The sequence below is a fragment of the Malus sylvestris genome, chromosome 15 (assembly GCF_916048215.2).
Source record: "Malus sylvestris chromosome 15, drMalSylv7.2, whole genome shotgun sequence".
Taxonomy (NCBI): Eukaryota; Viridiplantae; Streptophyta; class Magnoliopsida; order Rosales; family Rosaceae; genus Malus; species Malus sylvestris.
The window spans coordinates 54,077,670-54,097,287 of record NC_062274.1 but is presented as its reverse complement, the minus strand read 5'-3'; the positions used below and the strand labels follow the sequence as shown (position 1 = coordinate 54,097,287).

Sequence of the window (19,618 nt, the reverse complement as noted above, 5' to 3'; positions counted from 1 at the left end):
TTTTTTTTTCTGTCATAGAATGTATCCGTATGCTAGTAAATATTGTACCCACTTATAGACATAGGTACATAACATGAACCCACGTGAGGTTTACTTATATGTTTTTTTTTTTTTTCTGTCATATAATAAACCTCATAGATATCCATGTACGGTTTAATTCTTTGAAGATGTACCCATGTTACTTGGTACATTTTTTTTTGTTTAGAGAATGTACCCATGTTTTTTTATTTGAAGAATACCAATGTTTTGTGGTACATTATTTTTTCGTTGATTTGATGAATGTATTCATAGTTTTTTTTTTTTTTTAACAAACAATATTATCTACAATAATGGGGTAGGAAGTGGGCTAAGCATCACAATATGCCAATATAATAATGTGATTCAAATTTGCCTTTAGCAAAATCGAATCGAAGACCTTGCACTTACAAGTGAAGAAGAATATCATTAGACTATAGTTATATATATGTATACACTAATTTTACACGTACATACTTTTTTTATGACAAACCATAATTTTGTATTGATTTTTAAATTTTCGACCGGCGTTCTAGCCGATTGGTTAATTGCGCTAGCATTATTCCTCAAGGTTCTCGTTTTAAGGCTGATATTGATGATGGTGAAGATTAGGATGATGAGGATTTTTAAGAGTTTAATCTATCTTTAATATTTTCAATCTGAAATTATGAGTTTCTTTATTTCTAAATATAGGTAATTGGAATTATAAAATTAAAAATTAAAAAGTATCATACATTAATCCTAATTTGCTGAGGTGTATATAAATCCAGACTTTGATCAAAAGATAAAAACCAATAAGGCTTCAATTAAAAAACATTGAAAACTCGTATCCAAATATGCCTTTAATTAATTTTATAATATACTAGGATGTTTATTATTTTTAAAATACAAGTCCATGATTAATATAGAAATTGTAAATAAAATGTATTCAAAACTTAAAACAAAAAAACAAAAAAGTTTAGTAAATAACTGTACAAAATTATAATATTTCAATTATTTTATCAAAATAAGTTCAAATTGAAAATTAAGAACTTAAAAAAATTCAAAATTCAATATATACTAAAACCCAAAACAAAGTGTTTCACTATTCATAATCACAGTGTGCTTCCTGTTTTGCCCCTGCCAAATTTGTGTTATTACTTCTCCTGCCACTGTCTCAGAAAATATATATATATTTTTTCTTTCTTCCTTCTCTCTTCCCTCTACCTGTTCTTCGACTCACCTTCGAACAAAAAACCCAAAATTCACCATTTTCAGATGTGTTCCAGTGGAGGCCAGCCTGCAACCACAACTATTCAACTCAGGACAATCCCAACAACAACATTCGAGCTTTGCATGCTCAAACCTACCCATCAATCGAAGAGTTCCATAAGCCCAGCTTGCGGTGGTTTTTTTCTGACGAAAATTAGAGTTTTTTTTTGGGCCAATTTCAGGCCTTTCTGAACTTTTATGGGTCCGGCGAGGGTAATTACTATACACCCTCAAATTAAATTAGCTTCTAATCGGAGTCTCTGTTTTCTAGCAAATACCCATTTTCGCAATTCTTTTCTTGATTTTTGCATACCTCTTTCTCAATTGAGTTTTTTTGTTTTGTTTTTTGATCATTTTTTTCGTCAATGTTGATTTTGAAATTCAGTTTGAAGTTCAATTTTTTATGGGGTAATGTTTACTATCCCATTTAATTCTATATTTTTTGGTGGATTTTTTATGACTAAATTTTTTATCTTTTCGTTTTGCAGTAGGCATTGAAGTTGGGTGGATGAAATCCCTTTTCCTCCTCAGATCAAAACACCAAGCCTCTATCTCTTCTAGGTCAAGGTAAAGCCATCATCTTTCACATGCTAATTAATTGCATATCTGGGGTTAATTAGCAATGTAAATTGAAAATTTATTTATGGGTAAATTGGGGTTATCACAGGAATTACCGACTTTTTCTTCAAATAGTTCACAACACATGGGGTTTACTTGGACCCTGAAATTGTGTCACATCTTCAAGAATGGAAGACCTAATAGGCAAATGAACCTGCAGAAGATGATGACTTCTTTGATGCTCTTATTTCTGGTAAAGTTTCTATCTATATCTATCATATTTCATTTGGTTAATAGCCTAATACCAATTTGATAAACATGTGTCAGGCCAAATGGTCAAGGTATTAGTTCATTGATCAAATTATGCGTTGCATGTAGCCCCCTGTTGAGAAATTCATTAGGGTTGTGGTGATCAAGGAGATCAAAGGGTCATAATATGGAGTGCAGATTGAGAGTGCTGTGAAGGATATATTGGCAGCTGCTGACAAATATGAGGAAGAGGAGGAGGAGTCCTTGGAAAAAGTTGTTGAGTTCTTTCAATCAAAGTGCTTCAAGAAGGATTTCATCTATCACATTCCATTTTCCTGCCATTTTTGCCGCTGCCGAGGTAAAGAATCATCTTAATCAAAGGGTAGAAAGTAAAAAGTAACAATATTGTTGAACAACGTAAAGTCCACATAGAAAACTTGACAAAATAATGTATGATATATAAGTGTGCGATGGGTGGTTCCACCACTGAGACATTTTGTGATGAAATCTCACATGTGTTATGCTAATAGGTTGTTAAACTTAACTGCACATTGAAAGAGATATCAGTGTTGATTAGTAATTAGTTGCTGACCTAACTCTGATATCTTTTACAAACATTGTTACTAGCTATTGTGTAATTTGTAAGTAAACTTTTGTGTTTATGCAGATTGTGTTTACACATATGTTCAAAATCATTTACAACTCCATTTACACATATATGTACAACCATCATTAAAATTCTATATCATATGTATACTAATCAGCATTCCCAAGACCCATCAATAGGGAAAGCATTGGGGTCATATATAGGGCAAATTGTGACAATTTGAGCTTATACTTGGTCTTGGACAATTCAGAATTGTTTGTGTTTTGAAATTAAAACTTATAATTAAAAGATTGTTATGTTGTCATTGTACATGGTTATTAATACCAAATGATATAACCAATCAACGTGGTTAGATTTTGTTTCGATTTTGATAATTACCCATATGAAATTTTGTTTTATTTAATTTAATCTGTAATTTTTGTAAAGTATGCAGACGAGTTCAAAGTCAAGAGGGGTAAGCATAGATCAAGCTTATGTATCTCAATCTGATTGTTTGTAGATTTCATACATTTTTTTAATAAGACTATCTATCAAATCTTTTGTATGTAATACACATCAAGTATTAACCTTTGTATGTAAATAGCATGTAATACATATCAAGTATTATCCTTTGTATGTAATACACATCAAGTATTAACCTTTGTATGTAAATAGCATGTAATACATATCAAGTATTATCTTTTGTATGTAATACACATCAAGTATGGTTTTTTATCCCGTGGCATCACGCGGGGCATTCGTGACTAGTGCATTCTAATTTCTATCCAAGTTTTTTGAAGTTTTTGAATTCGAAAATTTTCTAGTTTAGATCACAAATTTTTCATGCCGAAATCTGAAATTTCAATCCAACTTGCATACTTAACTACAAACAGTGGCGAAGCCAGGATTTCTCGGGGGGAGGGGCGAATTTAAAACAGTGCAAGGTTAAAAAAAAAAGCAACAACTAAATCTTTGTATATAATAATGTCTTCCATAATTAATCAATAAAAACAAATTACAATTGTTGTCGACGAGGTTTCATGTCATGAAAACGTCGCATAATAGGCTCATTATCAATAAAAGCAAATACATCTCTCTCAATGTAAACAACCATGCTATCACTCAACCATTGATCTCCCATTTTATTACGCAATGGTGTTTTCACAATCTTCATAGCAGAAAAAGCTCTCTCCACCGAAGCGGTTGCAACCGGTAACACCAAAGCCAATGTAAGAAGCTTATACACTAACATATAGCTTTCACACCTCCCAGTCTTCACTAACTCTTTTGCAAGATCACTGATTCCTCTCAATGATGAAAACTCACTATGCATCTTCATATCTTGAATGTAATTGTCAAGTTGAATTGGAAGATTCATGAGGTCCATACGATCAAAATCTTGAGGATAAAGTTGGGCTAAACGAACAATTTTTTCTTTGTCAAAAGATGCAAAATTATTCACTGGACTCAAACATGCCATACAAAGAAGCAACTCGGTGTTTACCTCATTGAAGCGATCATTCAATTCCTTTAGTTGCATATCAAGGACTTGAAAATAGAGGTCTACACGATAGTAATGGAAGTTTGTGATTTTTGGAGCTTTACGCCTTGATTTTCCAGGTACGAAATGCAAATCCTCCATGTTAGGAATGACAATATCATGCTCCTCACAAAACTTTTCTACATCATGCAACAAGTCCCCAAAGTCATCATCTCTCAAGGATTGTAGTCTTTGCTTGCATACTTCCACTAACCCCATCGCATTCACAATATCTTGATCTTTCTTTTGCAATGCTTGTGATAACTCATTTGTAATTCCCAATATAAGTCTCATCAAGAAAAGGTGAAACACAAAATCAAAAGTTTTATGTCTTTGAATAACCCAGTAGCTTCACCGAGATTATCTTGGTTGCGATCACTTTTAATCCATTCAACCACCTCCACCACGGCTTCAAACATAACAATAATACTAACTATAGTACCATAATGCGAGTTCCACCGTGTATCACATGGACGCATGAGGCTACTTTCTTGATTTAACCCTTTACCCGTTTCAAGATTACCAAGATGAAGAGCTTTTTGAATTTGTTCTTGTTGTTTCTCTCTCAATGCATCACGACGCTTGCATGAAGATCCAATAAGATTCACCAATCTATTAGCATTGATGAAGAAATTGGCAACATCCTCATTTTCCTTTGCCACAAATACAAGAGCTAGTTGGAGTTGGTGTGCAAAACAATGAATATAAAATGCTTGAGGGTATTTGTTCAAAATCTTTGTTTTAAGACCATTTAACTCACCTCTCATATTACTAGCTCCATCATAGCCTTGTCCTCGTAACTTGGACATACTCAAATTTGTTGTAGCAAACAATCTCTCAATAGCCTCTTCAAGTGAGCTACTAGTTGTAGAGGAGACATGTTGAACACCCAAAAACTTTTCAATTGCTTCTCCTTTTTTGTTCACATAACGCAATACCACCGCCATTTGCTCTTTATTGGAAGCATCACGTGATCCATCAACCAAAAGAGAAAAAAATGTACCTTCCATATCTTTAGTGATTGCATTAATAGTTTCAATAGCACAAGCACGAACAAGATCCTTTTGAATATCGGAAGAAGTATACTTGAGATTCTTGGGAGCATTCTCAAACACAACCTTTCTAACTTTCTCATTATGATCGGCAAGAAATTGCATAAGCTCTATATAATTACCCCTATTGCTCGATTTCAAAGATTCATCGTGCCCACGAAAAGCCAAACCTTGTCGCAACAACCATCTTGTGCAATCAAGTGCTCCACTCAATAAAGTATGATAATTAACGCGAGCTTCATCAGTTTGCTTGATCACAAATGTTTCAATGTGTTGTTTTTGTGTCATCAAGTCTTTAGCTTGTTGCATAGCTTTATTGTGAAGACTTCCAACACCTCCCTCGTGGACTCGAAAATTTTCGGGTCCTTTCCTCCAATTTGTAAACCCTTTTGTAGTGAAGACATCACTTCCACTACCACCCGCTTTATCAAAATCACATTTAAAAAGATAGCAATAACGGCAAAATGCAGCATCTTTTACTATACTATACTCCAACCACTTAAAATTATCAAACCAACCTATAATAAAACATCGATTGTCGCTAGCTTTCCTTGGCATGATGTGAGACTTAGGTTGACAAGGTTCCTTTTGAAGGTAGTATCTACGAATTGCTTCACGACAATTGAGTGGATAATCAAGCATTCGACGTCTCAGTCCAGGGTCTGCCGGAAGATTAGCTAATATTTCATCCAACTCAGTAATCTCACTTTGTTGTGCACTACTCGGAATACTAGAAGGAGGAGGAGGACTACCCGGAATATTTGAAGGAAGAGGAGGACTATCCGGAATATTTGGAGAAGGATTTAAGCACTGTTTCTTATAATATCGTTCCATTACGTAACTGTATAACGAAAGAAAAAAAAATATATCTTAGACTCTTAGTCCTAGAGTAGACTACAAATTTAATTAATCAGTACCAACAATCATATCATATGAATAATCAATTTTTATTCTACAGTAGAGTATGTAGACTACGAATGTAATTAATAAGTACCAACAATGCATTTGAATGAGGGTTTTAGTTAGTTGAATTGGGGTTCATTATGTTAATGTAAATATAATATATCAGTCCTCTTTTTATGTACTTCAAAAAAAAAATCAATAATCATAGTATTCATATGAATAATCTATAATCAATAATCATATAATGTATAACCCTATAATCCTACATCAATTAAACAAAAATTTATATTCAATAATCAATTAGGGTTTGAAATAAATTTAATTTTTTACCTTAATTGGAATTTGGAATGGCTGTGCAGATGTGCTTGCAGTTGCAGTCTTGCAGACTGATGTGTCTGCCAATTGGAAAGTGAAATTTGCTACAGGCAGAAGGTTTTGTCGTGTGGGGTGGGGAAAAGGGGGGAAAAGGTGGGGTGGGGGACTGACGGGATGGGATATGGGGAATAGGGTTAAGGGGTTTTTAATTTGAAATAGAATTGAGATGGGGATGGATGGGGACCAGTGGTCCCCCGTTTATATATATATATTTTTTTCATTCAATCAAAACGACGTCGTTTACCAAAAAAATTTAATTTTTTTTTACCAGGCCCAAAACGACGTCGTTTTGGCCTGGATTTTAAAATTTTAAAAAAATCCCTCCCGGTCGTCTTCCCCGAGAGCAATCTGTTTCTGGTTTCAGAAATGGTGCTCCCCAGTTTCCGGCCGAACTAGGGGGGTTCAAGCGTCGCTCCTGCCTTTGTTTTCTGGCGAGCGGAGGGGCGAACGCCCCCCTTCGCTCCTACGTAGCTTCGTCTCTGACTACAAAACTATTAGATATAACTCTGATGGTGATATGGAAGTGGTTAATTAAGACCATTTCTCTTCAACTCACTGCATCAAATGGTCAAACCTTCTCTCCTTGTAATTAGATGAATTTAGTTTAAAGACTAATGCTAGGTAGACAAATTTTTTTAACCAAATTTGCAAATCATATGATGTGTCACCGATAGAAAATAAGCGCGTTAATCAACACTTAAATAATAATTCAATCATCAACAACCTTATCATATATTTTACAAATTTTAGTCTAAATAGTTGATCTTCCTAATAGTTTCGAGTAAATCTTATGGTTTGTATTAATAAAAAGAAAAAGAAAAAGGGGATTTGCATGAGTACCACATGAACTTACAAGTATGTAAGCCAATATCACTTGAATTTTCAATTTTTTTTTTACCACTTAAATTCTTTTAATTGTTGAAATCTACCACCTATGTTACTTTTCATCAACTTTTCCGTTAAAACATGTCACACACCCCTCACGTGGAGGGATATTTTTGTCAACTCACTTCCTATGGCTCACTAGAATCAACTTGTACAAAGACAAAATACATTATTTTTAGCAGCGTTAGAGTCAGGTCATGAAGAGAAAGGGAGAAGTTGATTTCGAGTCTGATTTTGTCAAGGGTTGTTGAAGAATTGAAGTGAAAATTGATTGCTGGGATCCATATCTACATTAAGTGATAGAGATGGAGGATAGTGAGTTCAAATTTGCGTAGAAATTTGTGCTTGTTTTTAACCTTTAAGAAATGACAAATATCATGCGTAGAAATTATGCAAAAATCTAGTCTTTCATTTACAATGAGTTTTAAAGATTTTTTTGGTAGGTTAGCAAGTAGGTGTGTTGTTCATATTAATTTATTAAAATATTAATTTTTCAAATGCTTATGGAGAGACTTACCGAACTGGAACTGTACAAAACCCCAATTTTGGCGCCATATTGACTTAGGAAGTATTACTTTGGAGCCAATTGGATTATGGTCAACCCCATGAAGTTAATTGTTGAAAATATCTCTACATGTGACATGTTTTAACGGCAAAATGGATAGAAAGTTATGTAAGTTATAAATTCCATTAATTAGGGCTAGTTTGGGGTTGTAGTAGGGATGGGTTAAAAAAACTGAAGGAAAAAAAAACCAAACATAAAAGAAAAAATTGAACCGAACCCAACTTAATTGATCTGGTTTCGATTTTAGAGGTTTGGAAACCGAACCAAACCAAACTGAACCAAATCCTTTCACACTTAATTACACACGACATTATTTGAAATCCAGAGAGTCTAGATAAAAAAAACACAGACACCTACATTTGTTTCTTTTTTTTTTTCCCTTTTTTTTATGAACCTTAGTTCATTTGTTTTTTTAGTCTGACTTAGTCATTGTTTTTGTTTTTTATGTGAAACTTCTGTTACAGGGACTTGTAGTTGGTAACTTCATTTGGAAAAAAAGCCATGAAGGGTTTAAGACTTGTAGTTATAGTTGCAAGTCAGTTTATTGAGATGGATTATTAGATTATTAGTACACCAATGTAAGCCTCCTGTTTAAATATATGATATTGTATATGTACAATTATCTTCTCACTTTTTCAGTTTTCTTATTATTAGTCTACCAATGCAAGCCTTTTTCTAAAATTCATATTAAAAAAAAAAGGTTTTATAAAATAAAAATAACTAGAACCGAACTAAACATAACCAAACCGAATAAAACCGGAAGAAAATCATACCAAACTAAACCAAACCGAAATTTTGGTTTGGTTTCCGTTTTGGTAGAAAATCGAACCAAATGAAATCGAACTGACCCCTAGGTTGTAGTGCTTTAAAAAAACAACTTATTAAAGATCTAGAATATTAAATGTGTTATTCACTTTGACAATTATTATATCACACTAAAATATCATATTCTTTTCAGTCATTTAACATATTCACAACAATTTTATATAAAAAAATTATCAAATACTTATACACTGTTTTTCTTGTTAAAAGCACTTTTACAAAAAATAAAAAAAATACCAAACACAACAACTTTATTTTACTACTATTTATTCTTATAACACAACAGAAGCAATTTTTTAAATAGTACAATAATACCAAACTAGCTCTTAAGATAAATAAAAAAAGGCTTATTAGTCGAAATGCCCCCTGAAACTGCCATTGAGTCTCAATTTACTCCATGAAACCGGTTTTGTCTCACTTTGCCTCCTGAAACTGATATTTTCAACCTTTTGTCTCACTTTACCCACTTTTGTTAATGGATTGTTAAATTTAAGGGTATTTTGGACATTTCAGTTTTTATACATTTATTTACCTCTAACCACACACTAAACAAGTCTCAGTTTTATTTTTGACAATTCTAATTCAAACGCATAAATTTTGGGCATTTTTAAAACAAATTATTCAATCAATAGAAAAATTCCAAGCAACAAAATCATTGTATCAACCAAAACTTACATTTGTTCGTAGAGTCGTTTCACTTGCAAGACATCCATGTATTGGCTCAAAACTTTGCAATCGAAAAATATGGATAATTTTGAGAATATTTTATTCTTACCGAATAGGTCCAGAACCTTATTTAAATTGTTTAAGTTCTTGTCATGTAATAAAAAAAATTGAATTTGGTCAAGTGAATAAATGGGTAGAGCCCTACTACGGTTCCAATGATAGGGAAACAAAAAGGTAGTTCATCTTCCATTCCAAAAATTGTTAAAAAAAACAAAAATCATCTTTTTGACCTTGCTTTTCATTGGATCGTTATAAGGGGCTCGTAGCTTAGATTTGTGCCAAGGTTTAAGACAAAAGGGAAATAGGATCTTGATCTGAATGCCGTCTGTTAACCAGTTTTTTGGAAATTCCTTTTCTGATAATTGAACACCGTTATAGGTACATTTAACATGCATTTCTTTATTTCAATCATTTACAACAAAATCATTATACCATTCAGCTATCATATCCAAAAGATTTCCCAAACCAAAAAAATATTGGGTTCTTTAGATATAGACCCTTGCAACTCTTATTCCCTAGATAAAAACCCATTTAATTCTAAACATCCAAATAAAACCCAATTATAATGAACAAATAATTATTGCACATACTATTACCCCTAAAGTAGTACTATATACTTTTGACGTATGTGTGTCTATATATATATATATATAGTACTACTATAAGTTCAATATATATATAATTTACCAATATGTACTACTATACGTCTTACCTATATATGTAAATTTATGATTAGCAAATAATATATATTTTGTAGGTAAATTAATAATGAATCAAATAACTATCTTTTATTTTTGTCAGTAACTTATTGTTCATATATTATTACATATATTTGACACATTTTATTATTATAAGATATGTACAAATAATAGGTAAATTAACTTCGAATCAAATAACCTTGTTTTATTTTGTAAGTAAATTAATTTTGAATCAAATAGCATTCTTTTGTTATGTAGGTATTTTATTTTGTATGTATCAATATCATATATATATATTTGACACATTTTATTATTTAGGTAAATTATTTTGGTTGTATTTTGCATATATTAGGTTTGGTATTATGTAGGTAAATTATTTTTCATGTATTTTACATATCTTGGGTAAATTTTTTTTTTAAGCAATCTAACATTTTAAAATTTTAATAGTAGGTGCACTATTTGAATCAAATGATTTTATTTTTTGTAGGTCAATTATTTTACATGAATTATATATATATATATATGTATGTATATATATATATATATGTATGTATATATGTGTATGTGAAATAATTTATCTACATTAATATGTAAAATATAATTTTATTGACTTAATTAAGCATGTATAATAACATATATTAGACATGTTTTATGTTATTATATATTAGGCAATGAATTTATAACGTTAGTGGTTTTTTTTTTTTTTTTGTAAACTCATTAATTCTTCCTTACAATCTGCGTGACATTAATTATATACATCAAACATCCAAATATGGTTTATCAATAAATTAAAAAAAAAATCAAATAGGGGTATTTTAGGCATTCGGAATTTTTAAATGTGTAAAGTCAAACATAATTAATGAATTTGTTGATGTGGAATCTAGTCAATGGGTTTTATTCAAGTAAAAAACCTATGTAGGGTTTTATGTAGAGAAAATTAAGTTTTAAGGGCTAAAGTTATATTTTCAAAAAAATATTTAAAGCAAATGTGCACAATTTGAACAAGCTCATGCCTAGTGGAATCAATGCTTAACAATGTGAAATTTTTTGTTTCAAATTGTGCACATTTGCTGTAAATGATTTTTTTTGGTTTGAGAAGTATTTTGGATAGGATAGCTTAATGGTATAATGATTTTGTTGTAATGAATATTTTTCAATTGCAAAGTTTCGAGCCAATCATGGATGTCTTGCAAGTGAAATGACTTTATAAACAAATGTAACCCTTATTTTGATTGATACAATGATTTGTTGCTCGAAAATTTTCTATTGATTGAATAATTTATTTTTAAAAATGCCCAAAATTTATGCGTTTGGATTAGAGTTGTCAAAAATAAAATTCAGACTTGTTTAGTGTGTAGGCTAGAGAAATAAATGTGTAAAACTGAAATGTCTAAAATACCCTTAAATTTAACATTCCATTAATAGAAGTGGCTAAAGTGAGACAAAAGAGTTGAAAATATCAGTTTCAGGGGGCAAAGTGAGACAAAACCAGTTTCAAGGAGTAAATTGAGACTCAATGGCAGTTTTAAAGGGCATTTCAACTAATCTCTACTAATTAATAAAGAGAGCTGCTAGACCTACCCCGTTGTCGTATTTCCCCACCCACGTTATATTTACACCCACTATAAAATGTTAAAAATTAAAATGTTATTTCCCCACCCACTATTATTCCTAAAATAACCCTTTATATATATATATATATATATATATAATTTTTTTTTTCAACTCAGCTTTCTATGCTGCACTTTCACCATTTCTCAAGTCACGTTGTTTTATTTTTCTAATTGATTCATGTTTTCATTGTTTTATCGAACTGAGTTTAGTCAAGTTAATTACAACATCATGCTTCATGTTTCTAGTTCGATTGATCACGATACACTATCCATTATTGCCAAATTGTACGACAACGTAATACGAAATCGTAGATACAACACATTCAAATAGGAATCAATTTGATGAATGATTCAAGTTCGAGTTGCCGTGTTGCTGAATTGTCTGATCAAATGGACATAAAGGTTAATCAGAATTTTGACAACTCCTAACAAATTGCACACAAAAAATTATGTTTTCTCTAAATGATTTTGCTTTCTCTGAATGAAAAGGGATGAGAATGATGAGAGATGGGAAGGATGAGTTAGGGTTTAAGGAAGACAAATAGTCTAAAGAGTTATCAAACCCAAACTTTTCTTTTTTATTTTTTATAAAAAAAAAAAGCAATAATGCAAAAGATGGTAACTAAGGTCCTTATTAGTCATTTTACAAATGGACAAATTTGTAATTAAAAAAGTCATTAAAAGGTGGATGGGAAGATAAAACATTGGGGTGGGAATAACAGCTCTCTTAATAAAACACTCATTGTCAACTAAAACTCTATGAAATTACCAGTTTAACCATCTAATTAAAACAAAACATGAATAAGAAATATGAGGTAGAAATGTAATTTCATACAACCAAATTTTGCTATTTTTTTTTTCAAAGCCTCACTTACATGTAATTCTAACATATCTCTAACTCAAAAAAAATTTAAAAAAAATTCCCACTCCCATATTCTTTATCCTCTCTTCCTCTCTCCTTCTATATCGAAAAGTTTTTTAGTTGAGCATCATAGCCATGTAATACTAACAGATTTTATTTAAAATTTCTCTTCGTTCCTGTTTCTCTCTTATCAACTCTCCTGGACTTCTCTCTACAACTCTCTCGCCTAAAGCCTCTTCAACCGTCCACCTCCTCTCACATTCTCTATCATTCTCTTCCTCTCTTCTTCTATTTCAAAAAACAAAAATAAAAAATTTGGGTAAATTACATAATACCCCATCAGGTTTGAGGTCTATTATTTCACATCTCGGTCTGGGCCCTCACCATATCCCCGACTCGACTCCACCGTAACACGATATTGTCCGCTTTGGGCCCCGACCACGCCCTCACGGTTTTGTTTCTGGGAACTCACATAAGAACTTCCTAGTGGGTCGCCCATCATGGGATTGATTTCGCGCGAACTCGCTTAACTTCGAAGTTCCGATGGAACCTGAAGCTAGTGAGCTCCCAAAAGGCCTTGTGCTCTGATACCAAACTAACACATCTCGACCCGGATTGTCCTCTAGGACTCCGAATCGAGTTGTGTTGGACGATACCTGGAAGGTGACGAAGCCATAAAGTGTGGTGATGTGGAATATGTGAATAAATTTATACCTAAAAATGCCTAAACACGAGAGTGCGCTGTGAGCGGGAATGAACCCATTTCACATGTAACGTCAGAGTATAAGTAAAGTACAGTAGAGTGGATTGAAAATCATACCGTCGAAGGTAATCTCCAATACCAAGACTTGCCACAAATCCTCGTCGATACGAAAACTAAACTACTAGAACTTGGAGGGATAAAAAAAAAAAAAAACAAGAGTGAGTGGGCCTGAGTATAAAGCTTTAATAAAGACCTTCTAAACGATATAACCCCTCGCTCTACTTGTATAATTTCTAGGAAATCATACTACATATAAGTATGAAGTCAAATGTAAATCAACATTAAATCAAAAAATAATCCAAAATCACTACATATAGGCAACAACATAATAAAATCAGGTGCTCATCAATCTATGATAACCCAAGAGTCGGAGTTGCCTAACGCAACCTATACGACTCATAAATCAATCTATGATAACACATGAATCGGAGTTGCCTAATACAACCTGTACGACTCATAGGCAACCTGTATAATAGTGTTGGAGTTGCCCATTGCGACCTGTACGACAATATCGGAGTTACCTATCATTGCAACCTACACGATAGTGTCGGAGTTGCCTATTGCAACCTGTACGACAATGTCGGAGTTGCCTATTATTGCAACCTGTACGACAATGTTGGAGTTGCCTATTGAAACCTATACGACAATTTTAGAGTTGCATAAAACATAAGTATAGTCATGTCATCAATCAATCATTTCAAATAACACCATAAACTCACCTGAACTTACCTACGCGTCCCGCGTTCACCTTAGCATTTCAAAGCATTCACAACAATTATATGTAGGTAATATGCATATGGATATGCCATAATGCAATCTAAAATTCAACCATATCATAATATTTTAGATTATGATATGGCATAAAATGCATAATTCAATTTAAAAGCGCTTGTGGAATTATCAATCATATATATATACGATAAAAAGGAAAAGACCCACTCACCTGAGGTTTACGCTACGACTCCCTAGCATGAATATCGAGACATCACGAATGATCCTCACCTAGAACAATTATTTAGTCACGTCTTAGAACTCTTATCAATAGAACAAGTAACTTACATAAAACACATCCCAAGAACGTTCTAGAATGATTTGAGACCCATTGACCAAAAGTCAACCATTGGTCAAAGATCAACGGTAGGATCCACAATCCTATGTAACTCAATCCGGAAGATCTGCACAATTTGGTATCAGAGCCAATCCCTGGCCGGATGTGTGCTGACGAGGACGTCGAGCCCCTAAGGGGGTGGATTGTTACATCCCACATCAACCAGGGGAGTGAATCCTCTAAGCCTTATATGTATATTCCCATCTCTACCTATCACGAGGCCTTTTGGGAGCTCATTGGCTTTAGGTTCCATCGGAACTCCGAAGTTAAGTGAGTTCCCACGAGAGCAATTCCATGATGGGTGACCCACTTGGAAGTTTTCGTGTGAGTTCCCAGAAACAAAATTGTGAGGGTGTGGTCGAGGCCTAAAGTGGACAATATCATGTTACGGTGGAGTCGAGCCTAAGATATGGTGGGGGATTGGACCAGGATGTGACAATTACAACCTCATACAACATCTTTAAAACATTTCACTTTCATACCACCTACTATTTTATTTCAATATAGTACCTCCGTTACATTTTTCATCCATTAATCCGTTAAGAGCTGACGTGGCTGCCACATTTGTGCCACATAGCTGCCAAATGTGTGCAACGTGGTAATTTTTTTTAAATAAAAAAAAACCAAAATCTTCTCAAAAAATAAAAAAAATAAAACATAGAAAACGAAAAACCCACCCTTCGTCTAGCTAAAGGCAATCGACATGGTTTTATACATCAAGAAAACTGCCTTCCCTCTCCGAATCAGGTCGGAAAAGCGCCTCCGTTTTGTCGTATCTGAAGTCCATAAGTTCGTGAAAGCCATTATCAGAGAGAAAAAGCGGGATCTGAGCAAGGCAAAGTCATTTGAATCTGTAGATCTGTTCCTCGGGTTCTTGAGCTCTAGCCGCACCGATAAAAAAAACCATGAGTGGAGAACTAGAGCTTCAGGGAGCAGCGTTGCCTGAGTTGACATCGAGAGGAGGTTACGATGAGGTGAAAGAGAAGGTGCAACCCACGCAGTGCTGTTACAGGAGTATGAAGATGTCAAGCCAGGAAGCACGATTCTATGTGGTGATGTCAAGCCATAGTAGAATTTTTGGAGGTTGAGGGATTGGTAGTCGAGAAGTTTCTGGGCTTCTGGGTAAGTGGTGATGAAGATTTGGAAGCCCCGGTTGAGAAGGAACCCGTCGACGACATCAGTTCGGACGCTGTCGCCGACGGCGTCGGAGGCTTCGAGGAGGAGGAAATGGGTGTTTTGGGAGTTGAGGTGGGTGGCGGCGGCGAGTCCCCCACCTATGATAATAACAGGGGACTTGGGGTTTGGCAGGAATGGGGATTTTAGGGGGTTGATAGTTGTTTGGAGAAATGATTGGGGTGTGAAGGAAGAGATAGGTAAGGATGGGGGTAGGATGTGGGGTTGCGATGAAGGATTTATGGGTTTGGGCTTTTCTTTTTTTTTTTATTATTTTTTATTTTTTAAATTTTTAAATAGGGTAATATTATAATATTTTTAATGTATAAAAAAATATTTTTTTTGCCACATGGCTACCACATCAGCACAAATATGACAACCATGTCAGCTTTAAATGGATCAATGGATGAAAATGTAACAGAGGTATTATATTGAAATAAAATATTAGATGAGGTATTAAAGTGAAATATTTTAACGATGTATGAGGTTGTAATAGACCTCAAACCTGAAAGATATTATGTAATTTACCCAAAAAAATTTCTCACACATTTTATGTGTGCCCATATGCTAGTAAGCCATAAAAAAACAAGAATCCAAGTGATAAAAAATAAAAAATAAAAATTCAGGGGTAATATTCCACGTACCCTAAACGAAAAATGAAAAAACGAAAAAAATCCCAAATGAAAAATGAAAAAACGTTCACAAGTTGGTGTAATCAGCAAACGTACCCTTATCACTCTCTCACGCGCCCATATTGGCCCTCTTACGCCCGAGACAGCCACCACAAGCCTTAAATCACTGCATCGGTAATTTGCTTTGTATTTTCACTTTTATTCCATTTTATTCGGATGTATATCATCTTTTGGTCAAAATTTTTATGATCTGATCCCTCAATCACCAGTGTTAGGGTTTTGGCAATCGAAATCAGAGGTACAATTTTAGGGCAGGGTGGGTGATGGATGATTATCAGGAGATGGAGAGGTTTGGGATGGAGGAGGATTACGAGGACGCCCAGTGGATCGGCGGCGAGTTCTATTACCGCAAGCGCAAGGACAAGCCCGTCCAAACCAAAGACGACGTCCTCTACGGCATATTTACTGCCGATTCCGATGACGACGATGACAACGACGGCTCCAGAAAACGCAGGAAAGACCGAAGGGTCGACCTCACCAAGCCCGTCAGTTTTGTCTCCACAGGAATCGTCATGCCCAACCAGGAGGTCGACGACAATTCAAAGCAGCAAAACGATGATAAGCGGCCTGGCCTCGGCGCCACCAATGGCCTTGGATTTGGTGCCGCTACGGGTTCCGGTTTAGGTTTTAAAAATCCGAATTCGGATTCTTTGGGTGGCGAGGAGGAGGAGGAGGAGGTGGAGGATGAGCAGAGTTTTTTACCGACGGCTTTTGGGAAGAAGATAAAGGAGGGAGCGGAGAGGAGACACAAGGAGAGGGAAAAGATGAAATTGCTCAAGCTTACTAGTCGTCAGTCTCAGAGTAGAGGAGTTTCTGAAGAACGTCAATTTGCAGGACTAGGAGCAAAGGGCGGTGGGGATGGGGGTCTGGGGGCCTTCGAGAAACACACCAAGGGCATTGGAATGAAGATGCTTAAGAACATGGGCTACAAAGGAGGCGGACTTGGGAAGAACGAGCAAGGCATTCTCGCTCCTATTGAAGCCAAGCTGAGGCCAAAGAATATGGGCATGGGTTTCAATGATTACAAGGAGACGGAGGTCAAGCGGCCTAGCTTGCAAGAATTGGAAGCTGAAAAGCCGAGCAAGCCTTTGCCCGCTGCCACCTCCACCAAAAAGAAGCCTTCCTGGAAGAAGAACAAGACTAACAAGGACCATTATGTCTCTGCCAAGGAGTTGTTAGCCCAGAAGCAGGAAGAAGGCACAGAGGTCCTTGTGCACAAGGTGGTTGATATGCGCGGACCTCAGGTTCGAGTCTTGACCAATCTGGAGAATTTGAATGCCGAAGAGAAAGCAAGGGAAGAGGATCTTCCCATGCCTGAGCTACAGCACAACGTCAGGTTGATTCTGGACTTAGCTGAGCTCGATATCCAGAAGATTGACAGGGACCTGAGGAATGAGCGGGACACGGCCATCAGCTTGAACCAGGAGAAAGAGAGGTTGGAGACGGAGGTGGCCAGGCAGAAGCAACACCTGGATAACTTGGAGGATATTAGGACCGTCATAGATCGACTGGGAGAAGAGAATAGCATGGGAACATTGACGCTGGACTCCCTGACAAAGGGCTTTCGTGACCTGCAGAAGAGATACGCCGATGACTATAAGTTATGTAACTTGTCTTGCATTGCCTGCTCCTTCGCTCTGCCTCTGTTTATTAGGATGTTTCAAGGCTGGGATCCTCTTAGGAACCCCTCGCATGGGTTGGATGTAATATCTTCTTGGAAGGCTTTGCTTCATGGAGAGGGGGAGAGCGAGCAATACCTGGATATTTGGGATAGCTCAATGTCCCCTTACACCAAATTGCTTTCCGAGGTGGTGGTACCCGCCGTGAGGATTGCTGGCGTCAATACATGGCAGCCCAAGGACCCTGAACCCATGCTTCGCTTTCTGGAGTCTTGGGAGAACTTGCTGCCTCCTTCTGTCCTTCATTCCATACTGGATATGGTAATCTTTCCTAAATTGAAGGACGCAGTTGACTTGTGGGAACCTCACCGGGACACTGTTCCCATCCATGTGTGGGTGCATCCGTGGCTACCACTCTTGGGACACAAGTTGGAAGACTTGTATCACACAATACGATTCAAGTTGAGTAATGTTCTGGGTGCTTGGCACCCAAGCGATGGATCTGCCTATACCATACTCTCACCGTGGAAGAAGGTGTTTGATGCCGCGAGTTGGGAACAACTTATGTATAGATTTATAGTACCCAAGTTGCAGCTTGTCTTACAAGAATTCCAAGTGAACCCTGCAGATCAGACACTTGATCAATTTAATTGGGTGATGAGTTGGGCTTCTGCTATTCCAATTCATCTAATGGTAGATATATTGGAGAAATTTTTCTTCACCAAGTGGCTACAGGTTTTGTATCACTGGTTATGTTCGAACCCGAACTTTGAAGAGGTTTTAAATTGGTACAAAGGTTGGAAGGAACTCATTCCTGAGGAGCTTCATGCAAATGAAAGTATCCGGTATCAGCTTAATTGTGGTCTTGACATGATGAATCGGGCTGTTGAGGGTATGGAGGTGGTCCAACCTGGTTTGAAGGAGAATATTAGCTACCTTAGGGTGCTTGAGCAAAGGCAATTTGAGGCACAGCAGAAAGCAGCAGCAGCAGCACATGCAAACTTGGGTGGCACTGCTCAAATGGATGGCATTGGTCACGAGATGAGTTTGAAAGATGTTATTGAAGCCCATGCGCAGCAAAATGGGCTGCTATTTAGGCCTAAGCCTGGGAGGATGCATAATGGTCACCAGATGTATGGCTTTGGTAATGTAAGCATAATAGTTGACTCCCTAAATCAAAAGGTATATGCCCAAACAGAGGAAACTTGGTCCCTTGTATCCCTTGAAAGGTTGCTGGACATGCACAATAATTTACTTACAAGGAGACGCTGAGTTTTAAAAAGGTCTTTGAAGAGTTGGAGGTGTGTGTGGTGACTCTGGAGCGAGAATGGAGCTAATGCATTAGGTTGTAATGCAGCATGCCTAACTCTTGGATCGAGAACTCAAAAATTAACTTGTCATACTTTTTCAGCTTGTCTTTGGAAGCCGGAATATCTGCTGTAAGGAATGGTATTTGCAAAATCTAACCTTTTCATTCATTATTTTAGTTTTGCAGTTGGATTCACTCCAGTTACTAGGTTGTATAAATACATCTTGCTATTATAGTACCAACGATTTTGATTA

General features: G+C 35.6%; 3 protein-coding genes and 1 long non-coding RNA gene across 4 annotated transcripts; 2 read left to right on the top strand and 2 right to left on the bottom strand.

The window, feature by feature from the left end:
• Positions 1-1,227: 1,227 nt before the first annotated feature.
• On the top strand, positions 1,228-2,881 carry LOC126602344 (uncharacterized). The gene is made up of 4 exons (XR_007616084.1): positions 1,228-1,479; positions 1,755-1,833; positions 1,934-2,077; positions 2,203-2,881. It is a non-coding gene; the product is annotated as an uncharacterized LOC126602344 (long non-coding RNA).
• Positions 2,882-3,555: 674 nt separating this feature from the next.
• LOC126603111 (uncharacterized) lies at positions 3,556-4,418 on the bottom strand. The gene has a single exon (XM_050269856.1). The coding sequence runs from the start codon at positions 4,416-4,418 to the stop codon at positions 3,675-3,677; it is 744 nt and encodes a 247-aa protein (XP_050125813.1). The 3' UTR covers positions 3,556-3,674.
• A 74-nt stretch (positions 4,419-4,492) lies between these two features.
• LOC126603110 (uncharacterized) lies at positions 4,493-6,085 on the bottom strand. Its single transcript, XM_050269855.1, has one exon. The coding sequence runs from the start codon at positions 6,083-6,085 to the stop codon at positions 4,493-4,495; it is 1,593 nt and encodes a 530-aa protein (XP_050125812.1).
• Positions 6,086-16,444: 10,359 nt separating this feature from the next.
• LOC126602341 (septin and tuftelin-interacting protein 1 homolog 1-like) lies at positions 16,445-19,618 on the top strand. The gene is made up of 2 exons (XM_050269177.1): positions 16,445-16,550; positions 16,646-19,618. The coding sequence occupies exon 2, from the start codon at positions 16,700-16,702 to the stop codon at positions 19,325-19,327; it is 2,628 nt and encodes an 875-aa protein (XP_050125134.1). The 5' UTR covers positions 16,445-16,550; positions 16,646-16,699; the 3' UTR covers positions 19,328-19,618.